General features: G+C 46.7%; 1 protein-coding gene across 1 annotated transcript in view; it reads right to left on the bottom strand.

Annotated features, from left to right (window-relative positions):
- The window catches only part of LOC135829480 (uncharacterized), an 18,738-nt gene extending 4,897 nt beyond the window's left edge, over window positions 1–13,841 (bottom strand). The window contains exons 1-5 of the mRNA XM_065341887.1: window positions 13,770–13,841; window positions 6,696–6,875; window positions 5,348–5,473; window positions 3,405–3,524; window positions 2,119–2,292 (exon numbers count right to left, since the gene is read on the bottom strand). Coding sequence (XP_065197959.1) covers window positions 2,119–2,292; window positions 3,405–3,414 — 184 coding nt within the window. The 5' untranslated portion in view covers window positions 3,415–3,524; window positions 5,348–5,473; window positions 6,696–6,875; window positions 13,770–13,841. The remainder of the gene's footprint in view (window positions 1–2,118; window positions 2,293–3,404; window positions 3,525–5,347; window positions 5,474–6,695; window positions 6,876–13,769) is intronic.
- Between the last annotated feature and the right edge of the window lie 6,772 nt (window positions 13,842–20,613).

Here is a 20,613-nt window from a genome sequence, read left to right on the forward strand (position 1 = left end):
TCAAATTTCCGGCATAGTGCCACGGTGTGCGAGCCACCCAGGAGCCAAACAAATGCATTTACAATTTTTTCACATTTCCGTGCCCATTCTGTCCGTGCGCAGGACCCAAACCTAAAACAAGTCCAGAAGCAGCCATGGGTGGTGGGGTAGGCCCCTCAACGTGGCCCTGGAATCTGTCACAACGGAACGAGTGGGCGTTCTCTCACAGACTCCCACAGACTCCCACAGACCCAAGTCAATTTTTTGAACTTTTTTTTGAATTTTTTTAGGTTTAGCACGTGCTACGAGGTCGTACCTTTGATACAACATCCAGTGCTGGGACGTCCACAGCAAGCCATTTCCACAGCGCTACACACCAAATCCAGGATACCCTCAGAAACCGGCAAAGACTACCACTCACGTTCCACTGCTGCCAAGTACTGAATCCTACCTGACTTCTTGACACGACTCAAACTTGCCAAAGTCACTAAATCAACGTCAACTACAATAATCAAGCCACATATCTGCAACGTCACGAGGGTGCTGGCAAAAGTCCTGCTGCACGGCGGCGGGCTTCGCTCGCCGCCGTGCAACCCAATACGTGGTTTTTAACGTGATTTTTTGGACTTTTTTGGACTTGGAGCAAATTTCTGCACACTTTCGCGTGTTTCCATGATACTGCAAGTTGCGCACGGTCTGCTCACATTCAAATACAGTGCTGCCAACAAATGACAGCGTGCAACAAAAAAATCTTTCCTTGCAAGGGCACATTTTCGGCCATAAGGCCACCCTTTGTTAATTCATTGTTTAACGTCCTTTTTTTTGCGAAAAGGTACGCGGGAGGGCGAAAAAAAACAAAAGCCCATTCCAAAAACTGGAAACCCCAATCAAACATTTTGACCAGTAAAGCATGTGATATATACAATATTTCTGGGTCTAACGGCACTTGCAGGCATAGAACAACACTCTTTGATGGTACATTGGAGCACATGCCTGATGAATCCAACAAAACAGGTACATAGCATGGAGTTAGCATGTCATGAATTCATTACATCTGGATTTTTACTAGGACACACACCGTACGATATTTAAAAGCCAACAAAAAAGGAAAAGAACACAAGACAAAGGCATGCCCGGGAGGCAAGATTATAAGTTTAAGGTCATGATCGGCACACTGTGAAACTACACAATCATGTATTTACAACTTCGCATATTATTGGTACTACTACTTTCTTGTTTTTTTTTCGGTCGGAGGCAAAAAGGTACGCGGGCGCGGACGTTAAACAACGAAAAAAGAAAGGGTGGCCTAACTCTTGAACGGCTGGTCAGATCGGGACACAATTTTCAGAGAATTTTCAGCTATTCATGCTCTTTCAACTGACGTAGCATTCAATATGAATTTAAAAAATTTCAGCGAATTTTTGGGTAGACTGCCACCTTAAAGTTTCACGCATCGGAGCGATCATCAGACAGCAGCACTACCTCGAGCTTCCTAGACCGGAAGACTCTCTTTATGCTCACAAACATAATGCGTAGAAACACGTTCATGTTCACATGTAGAAAAACTTGGCAAGGTGTCCACACATACCCGAACACACACACATACCCACACACATACACACACACACACACACACACACATGCCCATCGCGGAAGCGATGATAGCGAACAACTATGTTAGCCATAGCAACTTGTGCTGGGATTAGACCATTCAACAGCTTGCAACGCTGATGAATTGACCACCACTAATTTTAGCCTGGTATCCACCACATACATGTAGCTGGTTGAAGTGGCTTTTTCTGGCCAGTGAATCCCTATTTTTTCATTTTTCATGTTTCCATTTTTTTCTTTCTTTTTTTGACACACACGCCATACCACATACTCCGGCATACACTGCCTGTTGGTAACCACCCAGGAGAATGAAAGAAGAGCTAGGAGAATGAGAAGGAGAAGAAAGACGTGTGCGGTCATAATCGTCGGGAATTGAACCCGCAACCTCTCGATTGGAAATCGACTGCACATACCACTGCACCATATAGGACACACACACACATATACACGCACACACGCACACAGTCATGCAGCTTGTCAGAAAGCGAAGAAGGAAGAGAAACCCCGGCTATCTCCCAGCACCAGTACCTGATAGTGAAAGGCTTCTCGATGACCTAGCACCGCTGTTGTCGCTGGCCGAACACATGTAAGTTCCAGGGGGAACCGGACACCAGTTGCAATAGGTCAACACGTTGTTTCTTATCTGGAATGCCGATGACGGCGGCGGGAAATTAAACGTGTAACGCACTGGAGTGTATCCACCTGAGAGAGGAGCGTGTTCAGAGAAGAAGAATCTATGGTTAAAACATCCTCTATATATACAATGGTGTTCACGTCTTTGTCATGTGATCTGTGCAGAAAGGTGATCATGTCATGTGTACAGTGAAACCAACATGCATGGCCAACATCATGTGACCCGTAGATGCAGGGGTTGAGTGGAGTTGGAACTAACAATTACATGGCTGACCTGTATGGTCACGTGACAGATGTGAAACCACTCTATACGGGCGATTACAAAACATGGCATCACCGGCGCAGCAGCGAACGAAAAATAAAAAAAAGAATTAGGGACAAATGGATCACGCCGCGAATCACTCTGGAATCTGGATTGACCCCTGTTCAATGTGAAAATGTATGTGTTCGGAAGAGTGCTGCATGGTGTGTGTGGCCGTTGGCAGTAATATTGATCTGTGGGGATTTTCGGCATCAACTGTAAATTTGAAGAGAATAGGTGAGCACACATACTCATTCCCTGGGCACTGCAAAGTCACAACCCATTTCATTTCACAGAATCATTCAATTAGACACGAATACAATCTCTGTGCACACCCCAACGAAAACACTCACGTTGTGATGAGAAGAACATTTTTCTGAGTACTTCAAAAAGAAGCAACTAGAGCACCACAGGCCAAGGGAGAATTTTCTACTTTTTATCTCCCTGAGTGGTACATGTATGGCAAGCAAAGCATTTGGAGTTGTGAAAACACTCGATCATTCTGACCATGTGTATAAACGACAATAGAGAGGTTAAGATGCACGTTATTTCTGACGTGACACGAAGGTTCAGCTCGCGTTTTTTGGCTCGCGCGTCGAAAAACAACGCGTGCGACCTGCAGCTCACGTCGAAGTTTAGTTTACGCAAATTTGACGTGAAATTGCACGTCATGTCGGAAATAGCGTGCACCTTAACCTCTCTAATGATCGATCTATGCAGGACACCATCACTGACTATTTCACCCAGCATGAAAAGAATTCCGACAATGATGCAACCAGCATGGCATACGCATCCAAATGCAGTAGGTAGTTCACAATAAATTTCTAGCACAGAAGCCTTCAAAACGTCCACCACATTGGTAGACGTTCCGTTCACTAACCTGACGCCATACAGGTGAAATCGGTGCAGACTGGACCGGATAGGGAGCTGCTACGCCTCCGGTATCCAAAGTTGGTCACTCTCAAAGATGATTCTTGCCTCGTGTTCGTCGTCTGAGCAACTACAGTGGGACATGCATACCAGAACCAAACCAAAGCACAAGTTTGTTTGCTTCAATTTTCGTCTAAAACATTTCTCTTTTTCCTTTCTCTCTCGCACTCTCTCTCTCTCTTTCCCCATCTTTGCCTTTCTCTTTTCTCCCTGCCACCCTCTCCCTCCTCCCCTTCTCTCTTTCTTTCTTTCTTTCTTTCTTTCTATATCTTTCTCTCTCTCTTATACACACACACACACACACACACACACACACTGTCCCTCACTCCCACTCTTTCTTTCTTCCCATGGTGCATCTTGTTGGTTTTGAAGCAGAGACTCAGTTCTCCAAACCTGGCAATCACTGGTTAATTCATTATGCATGCTGCCTTCTGCTGCCGTGTTCATGTCTGTGGCCATTGGGTAGAGTTTGATCCCGCAGTCCCTTGATCCTAATCTCTCCAGCTTATGGCTGTCGGGAAGAGATGAGGACTGCAGCCAACATGGCATGCGATCAGCAAGCAGATCATCGTACGAGGACGTACTACTAGCTGGTAGTTGCTAACACAGGTGACTTGATCATTACTTCAACGCTTCCTGGGCCTAACCGTTCCACACACAAACACGCGTGCGATTATGGTAAGTGGTCGGAGTCATTAACGATTGACGTGCAACAGTTGTCAACACTTCAACATAAAGCAGACCTGTCGCTAGCAAAAGGCTGCGATCTCGAGGTCCGCGCAGCACTTGAAGAGGAGAAGCATTGCCTGGTGGCCCGTGTGACGAACATACTCGACAACAGCCTGTCAGAAAGATGTGGAAGGCTCTTGGTCTGCTACAGCTGATGCTGGTACTGACTTCATCCAACATGGCAAGTCTGGGAACTTTGCTTATCAGGTGAGAAGAGTAGATTTTGAAGGTTTGAAGATTCCCAGACCACGCCGCCACCACTCCCCTTATTCATGGCTCACACATGACGGGTTTACGTGGCTCTAGTAAAAAAAATTCCATGTGACCATTACCTTCACATGTACTGTTTAAATACCTCAGTTATCCGGACCCCGAAATTGCGGGCACTTCGGTCCACCGGACACCCTTCGGGCGAGTTTCAGTGGAAATATTAATAGTCTTTGGTCACTTTGGTGGAATTAGTGACATCATCTGCCATTATACAAGTAATTATAATTATGGCCAATCCCCTTGACAACGTATGTGACTCGGAGCTACGGACGTTCCAAAGTTATGGGCAGTGCGCGGACCACCCGGATGAACGAGATGTGAGTGTGCTTCTACCTTTATTTAAGGAAAAGGGTTAGCATTACACACCACCCCAAGACAGTAGAGTGCAGAGATTTATAATTCAATAGGTACTAGTAATTCAATAGGTACTAGTAATTCAATGCATAATAGGCAAATGGTTTGTCCGCATCCCTCTCCCCTTACCCCCCCCCCCCCCCCCCCCCCCAGGAAATCCAACATTGAGTTGAATGGTCATGCATAAAATATTTTCGAGGCGTCCCTGCCTTCCTCCCCCCTCCCTCCCCCCCCCCCCCCCCACACCCATATTGATCAAAGTAAACCACTGGCAAATCCTTTGGGGGTTGTTGCATGTAATTTAGACCGTTGAAGGTTCCTGCAGACCAGTATGTACATGTACCGGTACATGTACATGTATGGGCTCATTAACTTGAGAGATAAGAGTATGAAACCTAGGTCGTGACTCACAAAATATAATTTTTTCGTTTTGGCAAGAATCGGAGGTTTCACCCTCTGACGGTAAGGCAGCATTGCCTGTGCCCATAACGAAGTAGAAATAACAATGAATATGACAGCATTAACGTTACAACAACTCACACTGCTGGAGCTGCGCCCGGGTGACTCTGAGCTCCTTGTAAGCACTAGTGCCATCTGCACCCTGTACTTCACATCTGAATGTGCCTGTGTGACGATCCAGGTCGATGTTGCAGATCCGCAGGGATCCTGCAGTGGTGCCATCAAAGAACCAAACAAACACAATTGTTTTAGTATGAGCTGAGAAGAAGCCGCGCGGTCTGCCGTAAACAGCGTGTCCGTATTCCTGTCATTTTGTAAATGTTTCCGAAGTACCACGCTGTTCCCACATGTACAGCAAGGAGCATTTGTTGCTATCTATAAGTATAAGTTGATCGGGCAGGATCTCTGTTAGAAAGGCGTCATCTTGTGACATCAAGCGCTGGGACCTCTGCCACTATGACATCATCCGACCTGTGGACATCAAGCATGCATGCCATGCCATGGCAGGACCTCGCTAAGCATGACGTCATCCCATGGACATAAAGCAGGATCTTGACAAGCATGACATCATCCTGAGGACATCAACTAGGACCTCGACAAGCATGACGGCGTCCTGTGGAGGAGGACCTCTGCTACTATCACATTGTACGGCTGATTGGGCTGTTGCTAAAAATTAATGCCATTGTCCAATATAGCAATGAGTAAAACTGTCAGAGCAACTATGCAGTTGATCACCGAATTTCACGGAGTATAAGACGCACCCCCCCCCTCCCCCTCCCCCATTTTCTTGCCACGAAATGCAGACATCTACACGATTTTATTAATCTGATCAACGGAATATAAGCCAACCCCCCCCCCCTTTTTCGGTGAAATTTGAGTGTTCAAAGTGCAGCTCCTACTCCGGATAATACGGTAGCATGCTTCAGTTAGGGACCGGCGGATTCTGCTCGAAAAGCAGTGAAATTGGCAGAACCATACAAACCTTATTGCGGGCAATTTCTCGAATTCTGCTCCACTTTTTTATCCACATACCAAACATGCATGAAACTTACCAGAAAAGTACCGAATTCTGCCAATTTTTCTGCCAGCAGATTCCGCCGGACCCTAGCTTCAGTCATTAACCAGTTTCGTGCAAAGTGCGTCGGCCAGTAGACAACACCCATTTCCCATTATTATTTTTTGTTGTTATAACTAGCAGAACCTGGTGCTTTGATTAAAGGTTTAGACTTGTTTTATTCAAAGCCCCACATTTAAGTGAATAATTGCAAGAAGGTACAAGAGAAGAGCTAGAGAGAAAAAGGGAGAGTAAGGAGGAGTCCAGGTGGATAAGGAAAGATAAGAACATTGAAAGGATCGGTCACGCAATACTGTTAATTCCCATCGTGGATAGGATAATTATTGCATACAGGTTGAATGTGCATAGATTTACCTGAAGACAATGGGGTGATGTTGGGAAAGGACGACCGTGTATACCGGACGCTGTTGACGTGGTACGTAGACGTCCATGGCCGCGATGAGGCGCTGCCGACTATGCGACAGTTCAGCTCAGCACAGTTGCTACCTGCCGCCGTCAGCCAATTCTCCAGACGGACAACCTCATACCCAAGACCTACATAGTAATAATTATTATGATGAACACGAGAACATAACAAACGGGTTAATAAATACGTCACCACGAGTCCATGACCGTTTCACCTTGGCCAGAATTTGTTTCCGCGTGCTTTCAACACTGCGAAAATAGAGACTGCTGGAATCGGTGCTGCACTCGAGCAAGAACATCAGGGGTCGGATTTCGGCTTCCACCGCTCTATCATGAAAGGCGGAGCACCCCCCCCCCCCCCCCTACAGGATAGCCTGGCGGAGATGTTACAGTCAGACCTCGCTTATCCTGTCCTCTTTTATCCGAATCCCTCACCATCCGGAAGAAATCGTTGGTCACCGATTTACAGCATATGTCATGCATACATACAGTATGTGTCTTCGATTATCCAGTTCCCTCGCCAATCCGGATATTTTTGTGGAAAACGAATGTGTGCGGCTAAGCGAGGTCTGACTGTGTACGGTATGTAACCATTACGATCACAAACAAAAATATAAAGGCTATTGGCATGGCCGTCCCTATCTATACCTAGCTGCATCTCATGTTTGGCATTAAGAGAGCATGTCTGAGAATACCAAAGTATGTGTGCAAGTGGATCTCTCCGATTTCGCTCAAAATTTGCAGGTAGGTTGCCTTTGGGGTGTGGATCGACTGTGCAAAGCCCTTGAAAAAGTTTCTGAAGGGAACCTTGAAATTTGCATACCCCTCAAAAATGGCCGAAATATCACATTATTTATGGGTCTAGAAACGAGTCACGCCACAGCGTATACGAACAAGCTATGAACAAAACTCCATCAAGGCAACATTGCCTCACCTTAGAAGAGTTCCTGGAGCAATACCGCTTAGCCACGCTGGGATCCCAGAAGACGAGGTCCATCACCCCCTGACGCCACAAATGATCGTCTTGAAAATAGCCAATTTACAAGCGCTGGCAAAACAGCCAGCTACGTCCTCAATTGGCCAGAACTATACACCGGCAGATAGTAGAACACCTCTTCTAGCGCTGAGGACATGTCTCCCATCTTCCTTTTGGGGTTTTCTTGAAATAAACTTTTTTGAATTTTTCCACTCGACCATGCTGAAATACGGCCAAAGTTATACCTGCGCAGGAAAGCTCGCCCCTCCGCGACGTCTCCTCAGCAATTTCTACTCCAACACTACTCCCAAGGCCGCAGAACAAAGTATAGTGTTGACTCTGACAAGGAAAAGCAGCGGTGATCACTTGTCACTCCAAACGACAAGCTTCTCCTTGCGCCACCAATAATTTTTTGTGCGACTGTTGATGCAAAAGTGACTGAAGGCCTGAGCGCAGTTTTTGAATTTTATTGCAAGATGCACGGTGAGATCGCGTGCTCTGTGACGTAGGATGACGCTTCCTGCATCACGATACGCGCCCAACGATCGTGAAAGTGCCTGGAACGCTACTCGGAACAGACCATGATGGCAGAGGTAAGATGAGCTTCATTTCCTGCTTGAACTGCTGAGTACCCCAACAAACTGTCCTAGGAGTGTTGCAATGGCAGCAAGCCGTTGAAATATGCCCCGTACAGCATGGAGAGTTATTCGTCTTTCACACATACCTCCTGCAATCCCGAACATAGTCCAACAGTAAAAGTCCCTTGTTTTCATGTCGATGCTCGACAAAAGCGGCTAGCTCGGTCCCTGTGTTGACTGGCGCCGCGAGTAGCACTGACTGCACGCACTTGTCGCGTGAACTGCATGAGAGATTTCTTACGTCATAAAGAATGTGATTTCATCATCATTTCACTGGTCTTCGACCTACATGGTCAGGGAAAGTCCCGGTTCGTAGGCCTACAACACTCCCGGATCCCAGCGTGTTCTTGAGCGCAGTAACAACACAAGTGGGATCACTTCCAGACCACCGGGCGTTCAAGGCGAGTAACAAGCGCACTTGACGAAGGTGACTCTGAAATCTCGTGAGCCGTGGGCCACGCGACTTGGCATTCTTGCGTCACAAGGCACGTGATTTCACCGTGCATCTTGCAATAAAATTCAAAAACTGCGCTCAGGCCTTCAGTCACTTTTGCATCAACAGTCGCACAAAAAATTATTGGTGGCGCAAGGAGAAGCTTGTCGTTTGGAGTGACAAGTGATCACCGCTGCTTTTCCTTGTCAGAGTCAAAACTACACTTTGTTCTGCGGCCTTGGGAGTAGTGTTGGAGTAGAAATTGCTGAGGAGACGTCGCGACGGGGCGAGCTTTCCTGCGCAGGTATGACTTTGGCCGTATTTCAGCATGGTCGAGTGGAAAAATTCAAAAAAGTTTATTTCAAGAAAACCCCAAAAGGAAGATGGGGGACATGTCCTCAGCGCTAGAAGAGGTGTTCTACTATCTGCCGGTGTATAGTTCTGGCCAATTGAGGACGTAGCTGGCTGTTTTGCCAGCGCTTGTAAATTGGCTATTTTCAAGACGATCATTTGTGGCGTCAGGGGGTGGTGGACCTCGTCTTCTGGGATCCCAGCGTGGCTAAGCGGTACTGCTCCAGGAACTCTTCTAAGGTGAGGCAATGTTGCCTTGATGGAGTTTTGTTCATAGCTTGTTCGTATACGCTGTGGCGTGACTCGTTTCTAGACCCATAAATAATGTGATATTTCGGCCATTTTTGAGGGGTATGCAAATTTCAAGGTTCCCTTCAGAAACTTTTTCAAGGGCTTTGCACAGTCGATCCACACCCCAAAGGCAACCTACCTGCAAATTTTGAGCGAAATCGGAGAGATCCACTTGCACACATACTTTGGTATTCTCAGACATGCTCTCTTAAGTGGTCTTTGTAAAAAATAAAAAAAAACGAGAGAGCTTGGAAGCTCAGGGCCCTGCGCTATGCTTTTATGCTTTTTTGCCTAGCTCATCGTACATGTTATAAGAACTGATGGGAATGTCTTTTTCGTTGATTGGCCACATCACTGTATTGCAAAAACGTTTCAATCGGTTTGCTTATGAGTTAGGCAAAAGTATTTGCAGAATTTATTGCGGATTGTTATTTCTCTAATAATCATCTACTTTTGTTTTGCTCCTTCTTTTCTTTTTATCTCCTTATATTGTAAATCAACAAATTTTGGCCGATGAGAAATAGAAACCTCTCTATTAGAGAGGTTAAGATGCACGTTATTTCCGACGTGACGCGCAGTTTCACGTCAAATTTGAAATCGATCGGTATTTTTGCTCTCACATGCATCCATTGCTCAACTGAGCATATTGATGCTGGTGCATTGATGGCATTCACTGCATGTCGCTTGCTGCCCTTGGACAAGCGGCCCGGTGTCAGACCAATTGGCATCGGCGAGGTTGTTCGCCGCATTGTGGGGAAAGCAATTGTGTCCATTGTTGGCCCTGCGGTTCAGCAGGTTGTTGGCTGCTCCCAGCTGTGTGCCGGTCAGGACTGCGGGGTGGAGGCGGGCATACATGCTATGCAGGAGGCGTTTGCTCGTGAAGAGACTGATGGAGTTCTGATGGCAGACGCAACAAATGCTTTCAATCGCCTGAATCGCAGCGTCTGCCTTCGGAATGTTCGGCATCTTTGCCCGCCTCTGGCCACTGTTTTAATTAACACATACAGCGCGCCTGCATGCCTATATTGTCGACGGTGATTGCATCTTGTCGGAGGAGGGGACAACCCAGGGAGACCCTCTGGCAATGTACATGTATGCCATTGGCATGATGCCTCTCGTGAACAAAGCAGAACAAGCCGGGACTATCCAGTCTTGGTTTGCAGATGATTCCGCAGCGGCGAGTGTGTTGCGTAGGCTCCGTCGTTGGTGGGACATCTTGGCAAGTGATGGCCCAGCTTATGGATATTTCCCAAATGCATCAAAATCGATTCTGGTGGTGAAGGAGCGTTGCTATCGTGAGGCACTTGAGCTGTTCAGCGACACCAGTGTCGTCGTTACGTGTAATGGAGCTCGGTACCTGGGGGCGGCCATCGGCTCAGCTGATTTCAAGGAGAACTTTGTATCGACTAAGGTCCGGGAGTGGGCTGATGAGCTAACTCGGTTGGCTGATTTCGCTCGCTCGCAGCCCCAGGCAGCATATTATGCATATGTCTCGGGCTTGAGAAGTCGCTAGGCTTTCCTATGCCGCGTTCAGTCTATTTCTCCGTCCCAGTTCCAGCCACTGGAGGACGTGATAACCACGAAGCTTATACCAGCAATGACGGGTCGGCCACCGCCTGGCACAGTGTTGAGGGAAGTACTAGCAATGCCCTGTCGTTTGGGTGGCCTGGGCCTGGTCAGCCCGATGACTTTGTGCGCCCAGTATGAGTCGTCTGTCGCCATCACAGCATCTCTCTCCCGGCGTATCGTGGATCGTGTTTCTGATATTGGGAATTCTCTGATTGGCATCCAGCGGGAGAAGGCGAAGAGGAAGAAGGAGGTGCGTCATAGCCAGGCGGAGTCGGCACGGCGTATCAGCAATGACGCGTCGGACGCCTTGCGACACACCATTGTCCTCGCCCGTGAACCTGGCGCCTCGAGTTGGCTGACTTGCCGTCCATTGAAAAAGTATGGCTTTTCACTGAGCAAAGCTGAGTTCATGGACGGCTTGTGCCTCCGTTATGGTTGGATGCCGCCGAGGTTACCAACTCATTGCTCTTGTGGACGGGACAATGGTATTGACCATGCCTTGTCATGTCCCCTTGGTGGGTTTACCATTATCCGCCATAATGAGATCCGGGATGTGACAGCCTCCCTCCTTCAAGAGACCTGTCACAATGTTTCCATTAAGCCACTGCTGCAGCCACTCACTGGAGAGAGAATGAGATACAGGTCTGCTATTGTGGAGGAGCATGCGCGGCTTGATGTAGCGGTCAGTGGTTTGTGGGGCAGTCGTTTTGAGCGTACTTTACTTGATATACGGGTTTTTAATCCTCATGCACGCTCAAATCGATCTGCACCACACACCACTGTCTATCGGCGTCATGAAAAAGAAAAGCGACGATGTTATGAAGAGAGAGTGAGAGAGGTGGAGCATGCGACGTTCATGCCTGTTGTGCTGTCGGCAAGTGGTGGCATGGGAAGAGCGGCGACATCACTCTATCGCCGAATCGCGTTATTGAGAGCGGAAAGGAGGAAGGAGCAGTACTCCCACGTAATATCTTACATCAGATGCCGTCTCTCATTTGCCCTGTTGCGATCATGCATCATGTGTTTGCGGGGTTCACGGGGTCTTTTCCGTGAGCGATCGGTTCGGCATCCGGAGTCTGCTGAGCTGGTTGTTGCTGAGGCCCAGGTTGCTCGCATGTGAGAATCTATAAATTGCAGCAGATTATTTTTATTATAAATACTGGACATGGATATTGAATTAAACTGTACTCAGTGACTTTTTACATTTTACAGGCTACGTTTTATTATTATTATTATTATTATTATTATTATTGTAAAGCTTTCCTTTTGATCTTGTCTCTTGTTGTGACCTTTCCACAATAATTGGGCTGCATTAAAAAAAAAAAAATTAACTGCTAAAAAAAAAAAAAAATCCATTGCTCAATCATGCATCATTTGCCTATATGACAAACGTTGGCCTGCGATTTACTTTGGCCGGTTGGTACCAAGCGGCGAAATCAGCGAAATTAAATCGCCAGCGAACATTAGTTGATTTTAATACAGTGATCGGATTTTCTGGCCTTTTTGTAGTAATACATGTGCATTGACCTGTTGAGCCAATGACGACGCCGAATGCATGGTTGCCTGTGGAGCACATCACATAACTTTACAGTCTCCTAAAATACGTATCCTGTCCGACGGCAAAAGAGGCTGCAGATTTAGTTTTTCTGCGCGTCGACGGGATGTCTGCGACGCGAAAGTTCAGCTCGCGTTATTTGGCTCGCATGTCGAAAAATCAACGCGAGTGACCTGCTGCTCACGTCGAAATTTGGACATTACATAAATTTACAGTCTCCTATATAAAACGTATCCTGTTCGACGGCAAAAGAGGCTGCAGATTTAGTTTTTCTGCGCGTCGACGGGATGTCTGTCCTGACGTTTACTGGGACCGGCGCTGACTCTGCCGATCACGGACGTTCTGGACTCGACGAGATGTCTGTCCTGACGTTTCCTGGGATCGGCTTAGACTCTGCCGATCACGGGCGTTCTGGACTCAAAGGGATGTCTGTCCTGACGTTGCCTGGTACCGCCGGACTCTACCGATCACGGGCGTTCTGGAGTCGACGGGATCTCTCTTCCGACGTTTCCTGTGACCGGCACTGAATCGCTCGTTCACGCTTATTTTGGAGACGACGGGATCTCTCTTCCAAAGTATGTTTATGCTGACGCATCCTATCACCTAATCGGCGTCTATTCTAATTTAATTTCCTCTTCGTCTCCCTATTTCTTTCCAAATCTCCCTCTACATCAGGGAGTCGTATACATAATACGACGAATATTGGTACGGTACGGGACAGATACAGGAGCCCGCAAATATTGTGGACAGCTGTTATGTACAATCCTGTAGAGCCTTTGTAGTCACAGATACGGGACAGATACGGGACAGATACGGGATAGCTCCAGCCGTGACACAAACAAACAAACAAACACCAAATTAAAGCTGGGTGGACCCTCGCTAGCGCCAGACGTTACTGAAGTAACGTCTTCTGCATAGCTACGGGAATAAAAATACCTGTGCCCGCGGTTCTGTATTTACATGGGAGACCATTGCCTTTGAAGACACTATGGTTAATCTGGGTGTCCATGTTCTGCATTGGAATGGTGTCAAGGTGGGACAGACTTGTGTGGTGTTTCAGACCCCAAGTAATTAGTTACATGTAGTGCGGTGAGGGAAACCGTCAGACGAAAGTGGCCCACTTCAGTCATGGGTGCTACATGATGCTGACGTCACTACCACTTTTAAAGTGTGAAGTGTTTAATGTCATGGATAAAGTGTCTCTACTTACCATGCTAATATCAGATGGAGAGTGGGGTGGTGACGCAGACAAACCAGGAAGTCATCCAACCAACCATGGACAGGTGATGCACCAAATTATTGAAAAAATTAATACAGAAAAACATACATGTACACCGGTACACACACACACGCATACACCGGTATACCCACACACACGGATACACCGGTACACACACACACGGATACCCCCACACACACACATAAACACACGCATACACCGGTACACACACACACGGATACCCCCCCCCCCCACACACACACACATAAACACACACATGCACGCATGCACGCATGCATGCACGCACACACACACACGCACACACAAACATACACACACACACACATACACACACACACACATACACACACACACACATATTGCATACATGTAGATTAAACATAGAACATACATTTAATACTCCACCGCAGATTCACAATCCATGCCTTACATTATATCAATGAGCGATCTGTCAGGAGTTCTGAAGTGGCTTCAGGAGGGACTGCTTTCAATATGCAACATATTGCAGACACCTTGCCATGAGTGTGACGTCTATTGCACAGCTGCTCATGAAAAGCTCTTCAACACTTCCGTACTAGCAGCCTATCACGGTGAAGTACACGAGTCACTTAAAACTCACTTCAGCCTCTGCGTTCAGTGGGAGTTGTCAACATGTATCTGAACACTGAAGGCTGTTGACAGTTTCCACCGGGATTAACCGCTCTCTTACTCTTCCCTCTCTCTCTTTCTCTCGCTCTGTCTCTCTCTCTCTCTCTCTCTCTCTCTCTCTCTCTCTCTCACTCTCTCTCTCTCTCTTCTCTCTCTCTCTCTCTCTCTCTCTCTCTCTCTCTCTCTCTCTCTCTCTCTCTCTCTCTCTCTCTCTCTCTCTCTCTCCTCTCTCTCTCTGTCCTTTCTCTGTCCTCTTTCTTTCTCCCCCTCTCTCTCTTTTTCTCCCTCTCTCTTTCTCTCCCTCTCTCTCTTTCTCTCCCTCTCTCTTTCTCTCCCTCTCTCTTTTGAAAAAGAGGGAACCATAAGAGTTGAATCTCTCTTTTTATTAAATTATTTGCTGTAGGGGGAAGTGTATGGGGTACAATCTGAAACCGGGTCCATTTGAAGAGCTCTAATTTATATTGACTGTGAGGCAAGCTCCCTCTCTCTCCCTCTCTCTCTCTCTCTCTCTCTCTCTCTCTCTCTCTCTCTCTCTCTCTCTATCTATCTCTCTCTCTCTCTCTCTCTCTCTCTCTCTCTCTCTCTCTCTCTCTATCTATCTATCTATCTATGTCTCTCTCTCTCTCTCTCTATCTATCTATCTACCTATCTATGTCTCTCTCTCTCTCTCTCTCTCTCTCTCTCTCTCTCTCTCTTCTTGTTATTCTGTCTTCATTCTGTTCGAGATATCAGATATCGATCGATTTTGCACGATGTCAAACCTCGTACGAGTATCCTGACCCCTGAAACTCAATGTAGATCCCATGCAACTCTGGTGCTATGCTTGATTTCCCATTACAGTTTCGATCAAGGCCCGTCGTGCAAAACTGGGATGCCCCCCCCCCCCCCCCCACCTTTACAACTCGTGAATGCATGTAGCGGGAAGTCCATTCTCCACTGATGGGAGGTGCTATCTGTGGATACGCATTCTCTTCCGCTTTATTAGTGGCTGACTTTTGCAAATGCAATCAGCAACACGCCTGATGTCACATGCATGTACATGTACATGTACACGCAGGAGCATACGAACATGTAACAGACCAGTGCCGAAGACTGAATCCTCTTTTTAAAGCTCTAACTTGCTCAGTATCAAGCGGAAACCAACTAGGCTGTGACGTATCAGCAGTTGTTTACCACTGATATCCATGGTCTAAGCGGAATTCCCACATCTTCCCTCAATGAAACGGAAGTAACGCCGTCGTGGTAAAGTAAATGAACTAGTCTCAAGGAACACCACGATTCTCTCTGCTCATACGTAATCTAGCCAAAACATTCGCTGATCAATGCTAACGTTTTCCGGACTTACCACGTTGGTCGAAGTCGTTAACAGCACCAGCTGTAGAAGACCAATGACCTTCCACATATTTTTGGTGACGATCAGGCTTCTGTCGAGTCACACGCTCCGCTGCCAATGCTTCTCTCGCTGCCGGCCCTCAAGAATGAAATCCTGGTCAGCGACCGCTCTGTTTTATGCAGATTTTGCGCGTGACGAGTGCTGAGCACGTGTGCTTCTCGCTTCGCTCTTGAGGCCTTGACATGGAAAGTAAACACTTGAGGCAGCTACCAGCAACATTACTAGTAAACGATACATTACACAATCAAGTCATGTATCCATGTACATGTAGTAAAGTTAAGTTAACCATAGATAACGAATGAATACTAGTAGCAGATAAGGGACCAGTACATGCAAAAAAATCAGTATGCATGTATGTGTGGCAACGTTAGTGCGAAGTTACTTCTACTGGATTATCTTCTTCATGTGCGTGTCTACATGTACGTGTACATGTAGATTCAGCACCATTTTTGTCTGCATGTCCCAGCCGCACAATCTGTGCGTTTCGTTATCACCTTTATAACTCTTGTCACCTTCAAATTTCTTTGAGTATGCCACTTTTACAGATGGAAAGGGCACAATTGCGCCGCCGTTACCCTATAAAAGTAGATTCATTCCTTTCTCTACTATTCATTCCTTATCTACCTCCACTGAGGAGCTCTCAACAAGCGAAACAGCTGTCTGGAGGACATGCAACATCTACAGTGACCCAGGAGCGAATTTCCTCGATATGGTGCATGTTGTTGTGGATGTGGGCCAAGAGCGCAATGTGGAGTCTAGTGGTGGAGTGTTTCAAATTTTCAAATGGCCGAGTTCGTCGCAGCTCCTACATTTGATTAATCCTGAAATAAAGATTGTTAGAACTCAATCTGCGAACAGAACTGTTGCCTCCTTTGGGGACTCGTCGCGCAGCACGGAGAAAATGAGGCCGAACCTGATAGCAATGAAAAATAAATTTTCCAAAGCCAGAAATTAACCAGGCCCGAACGTACGTTCAGATTATTTTTGAAGAATGTAAACATTCTTGCTTACAATTTCCCAGTTTCGTTCAGACCAAGTCCAAGCCTAGCAGGTAACATCTAGACACGCGTAGAAGCAGAGTTGCAGATTATTACTTCAAGTAACACCTTAGCTGTCATCTGTAAGTACTTGATGTCGTGAGAATAGCAGCACTCACTCAGTGGTCAGCCTGGTTATTTGAAGAAGCACCTTTCGAATATTATTATGATCTGTGCCAATACACGACACCTTATTGCAGTCTGCGAGGGAATACGTTCTTGGGCAGATGTTGCATATCCTCCAGACAGCTGTTTCGCTCATTGAGAGCTGCCAGGGTTTTGAACAGGGATGATACTTCCTGGTCCTAATGTGGATCATTAATCAGTTTAGTATAGCGTCTAGCAGTGAAACATGAACGGAGGCATCGCGTCATAATACTCCTCTGGGAGTGAGGATGTTCAGACTTCAGACTTTGACTTTGGTGACAGAACCACTCCGACTCCGAGCAGATAAGCGAGCCTCCCATGTCAGGCATGCAGAGTGACTCCGCAAATATTAATTCACCTACCACAGTGATGCATGCTCTTTCCTGGTGTGGCGTGATCGCGCGCATAGATCGAAGTGGATTCGGCAATCTGCATCAACCTTGACCACAATTAATTAATCATGTAAGAAGAACGTGTGCATTGCGAAATAGTGCTGTTCGCAACACGACAACCAGTAGCAACATCAACGTCAAATCATCAAATTTTGAGAGGACTGCTACACGAATCTACTGTAGCCTGGAGGCCAAAGCAATTGAATTAATTTTAAGTTCCCACCATTTCTGTGTGTAGGGTAATTGCTGCTTGCTTTCACCGATATCGGCGTTGTCGCAACAGGTCAACGTATAGTTGCAGTGTTGCGTACATGAAATTCACGGAAATGGTGCCGCGATTACTGAGCAATGTGAGCATTGGCCTTAGTGGAAACGCCCCTACCGCAGCCTAGAGAAATGAGGCAGTTGGGCTGTTCGTAATTTGATAGAAACCACAGCTGGTTGAACTGCAACTCCCTGGAGTGGTGAGGGCCACAATCGGCGTATAAGGAAGGCGATGGTGTGTGAATAAGTCATGACCATTGTGATGATAATGGTTGACAGTTATCAAGTTAGCTCCGATCTCGAAGTGACAATGTAGAGAATTAGAGGAGAAAGAGAAAGGAAAGAGAGAGAAAGGAGAGAGAAAGAGAGAGAGAGAGAGAGAGAGAGAGAGAGAGAGAGAGAGAGAGAGAGAGAGAGAGAGAGAGAGAGAGAGAGAGAGAGAGAGAGAGAGAGAGAGAGAGAGAGAGAGAGAAAGAGAGAGAGACAAGAGAGAAATAGCGAGAGTGAGTAATTGAGGGAGGAAATGAGGGATTTTTCTTACTAAATGCCTGGGAGGGGGGGGAGAAAGAGAGAGGTCCAGTCCTTTGATTCTATAGCGCGCCTGATAAGGACATGGTTGTACATGTATCTGCAAACATGATAACTGACAGGGATCTACATCAGGCCTCTGTACTCAAAGTTACACTGGGACAACCTATATATTAGCTGAAAGATCATGAGGGACGAATTATGTCAGCTGCGTGAAGACTAGTGTGTTAAGTCGCTATCTCCACTCAGCCGCCCATCGAGTCTTGGCGGGCAATGCTCGAAAATAGACCGATTCAGCTCGAAAGCATTGAAATTGGCAGCACCATAAGATTGAAAAGAAGCTCATTGCCGGAAATTCCTCGAATTCTGCTTCTCTTTTATATCCGAAGCTAACCCGCAGGATCCAGACTACTCAAGATCTTCAACCGGAATACAGTTAACGTAAGCTATAGTTGTATGTCGAATATGTCTGCAATGGTCAAGTCACACAACAACTCAGTTAAACGGAAGAGTGGAAACAACGATGGACAGCCCAAGGAAAGACGATGCAACTGCAGAGACAAAGCGTAGTGTCCGATGGACGGCAACTGCCAAATCAGCTCTATTGTGTACAAGGCAACCGTCCAAATATCCGGAGAGGACAGACAGCAGGAGTATATTATCGGTCTTACGGAGCCAGAATTCAAGAAGAGACACGGCAACCATCTCACATCATTCAGACATGAGAGACATGAGAAGAGCACAGAACTATCACAGTGTGTCTGGAACCTGAAGCGTCAAAATAGCGAGTACAGTCTTGGTTGGTCAATCATCGCCCAGACTCCAGGTTACAGTAACATAACCAAGCGCTGTCCTCTGTGCCTGAGAGAGAAGCTGGAGATCCTTCAGGCGGACAAGCGTGTCAACATCAACAAAAGAGCGGAGCTAGTTAGCAAGTGCAGGCATGAAAATAAGTACTACCTCTCAAAATTCTCACCACCAGCCATCACATAACCTTTTCACTACTCGCAGTCGCAGGTGAGGCGCTGCTCATAATTACCCCATTGTTCTTCTTCTTGCCTCTCTCAGAAGAACATGTGGTTGCATGAGCCTAGGCCTAAAGTGTATTCTTTTTTTGCGCCTATTTTTGCACCCCATCAACCAACTCACGCAATCATTTTCATATTTACACTATCAGCCCGGATCATCCATTCGCGCTATGATCCAAGCTTTGCAGCCTATATCAATCTTATCTTCGACAATAAGTCAAGTTGCTGTCTGATGATCGGTTAAAACCGTGAAACTCAGAGTTACAGAAGAAACGCTTTTGATCCCTCTCAAATGTGTGTATCCGAAACTATTCCAATAATTTAGGAAATACACCAAGCAAAGTACCAAATTGTTTCCTCGAAAATGAGTACCAAAGTCTTCCCATCCTTCCGATATGCTGCCCAGAAATACTGGCAATATACGTTAGCACTTGAGGATAATGCGGGCAGCAAAATTGGTACAATTTGGTACTTTTTTTTACTATGCTTTTTTTACTATGTTCACATACTTAATCCCTGATGATGCCCCCCTGGGTGAAAATTCGGACAATTTCAACTGTACGTTGTGTAGCCAAGGACTGTTTTGTGTGTTGCGAGTTGGGTATACTGAAAATGTTCACATACCCAACTCATAAATAATACAGAAAGACAATGGTACTGAGACAAGGACAAACGTGACAACTACTGAGAAGGGGCTGCACTGAGATGCAGCAATGATGGTGGGGCATTGATGGCTCTGCTGACCTGAGGTCTCGGCATCACGGCCAGAAACACGCACCAAAAACAAAAGATAGAGCTGTAAGGGTCAGCAAAAATAAAAAGAAAGCAAGGGCAAACAACAGCTAGTACTGGTGTGCAGCGCATTCGTAGCAATGGAAGTCGTTGACGGGGCACTAGAATGTAGGTGGGTCGACAGGCAGAATATCCGTGGACCATCGCCAATCCTGTCGGCGGAGCTCCGGAGGTATTCGTTGACGTTGCACTTAAACTTTTGGAAGATTTTTGCGAGTTGGGGTGGAGTCTAGAAAAGCTGGCGGCAGGGAATTCCACAGCTGGATTGCACAATGTGGGAAGCTGCGGAGAATGGTGTCTGGTGCTTGACGCGGTAGGGGATTTCGTAGCTGGTAACTGTGGCCAGCGGCCATGCGGAGATCGTTTCGAGTGCGAGTGGCGTCACGGGGCTCAAGCCTTGGTGGGAGGACTGCTAGGTCTATTGGGTCTATTGGGTCGGACCGGTGATGAAACGCAGTTTGTAAATGTTTCGTGCATGTTTGGTATGTGGATAAAGAAGTGGAGCAGAGTTCACGTGCCTGCCATAAAGTGTGCATGGTTCTTCCAATTCCACCGCTTTTCGAGCGGAATCTGCCACTTTTCGGG

The sequence above is a fragment of the Sycon ciliatum genome, chromosome 13 (assembly GCF_964019385.1).
Source record: "Sycon ciliatum chromosome 13, ocSycCili1.1, whole genome shotgun sequence".
Taxonomy (NCBI): Eukaryota; Metazoa; Porifera; class Calcarea; order Leucosolenida; family Sycettidae; genus Sycon; species Sycon ciliatum.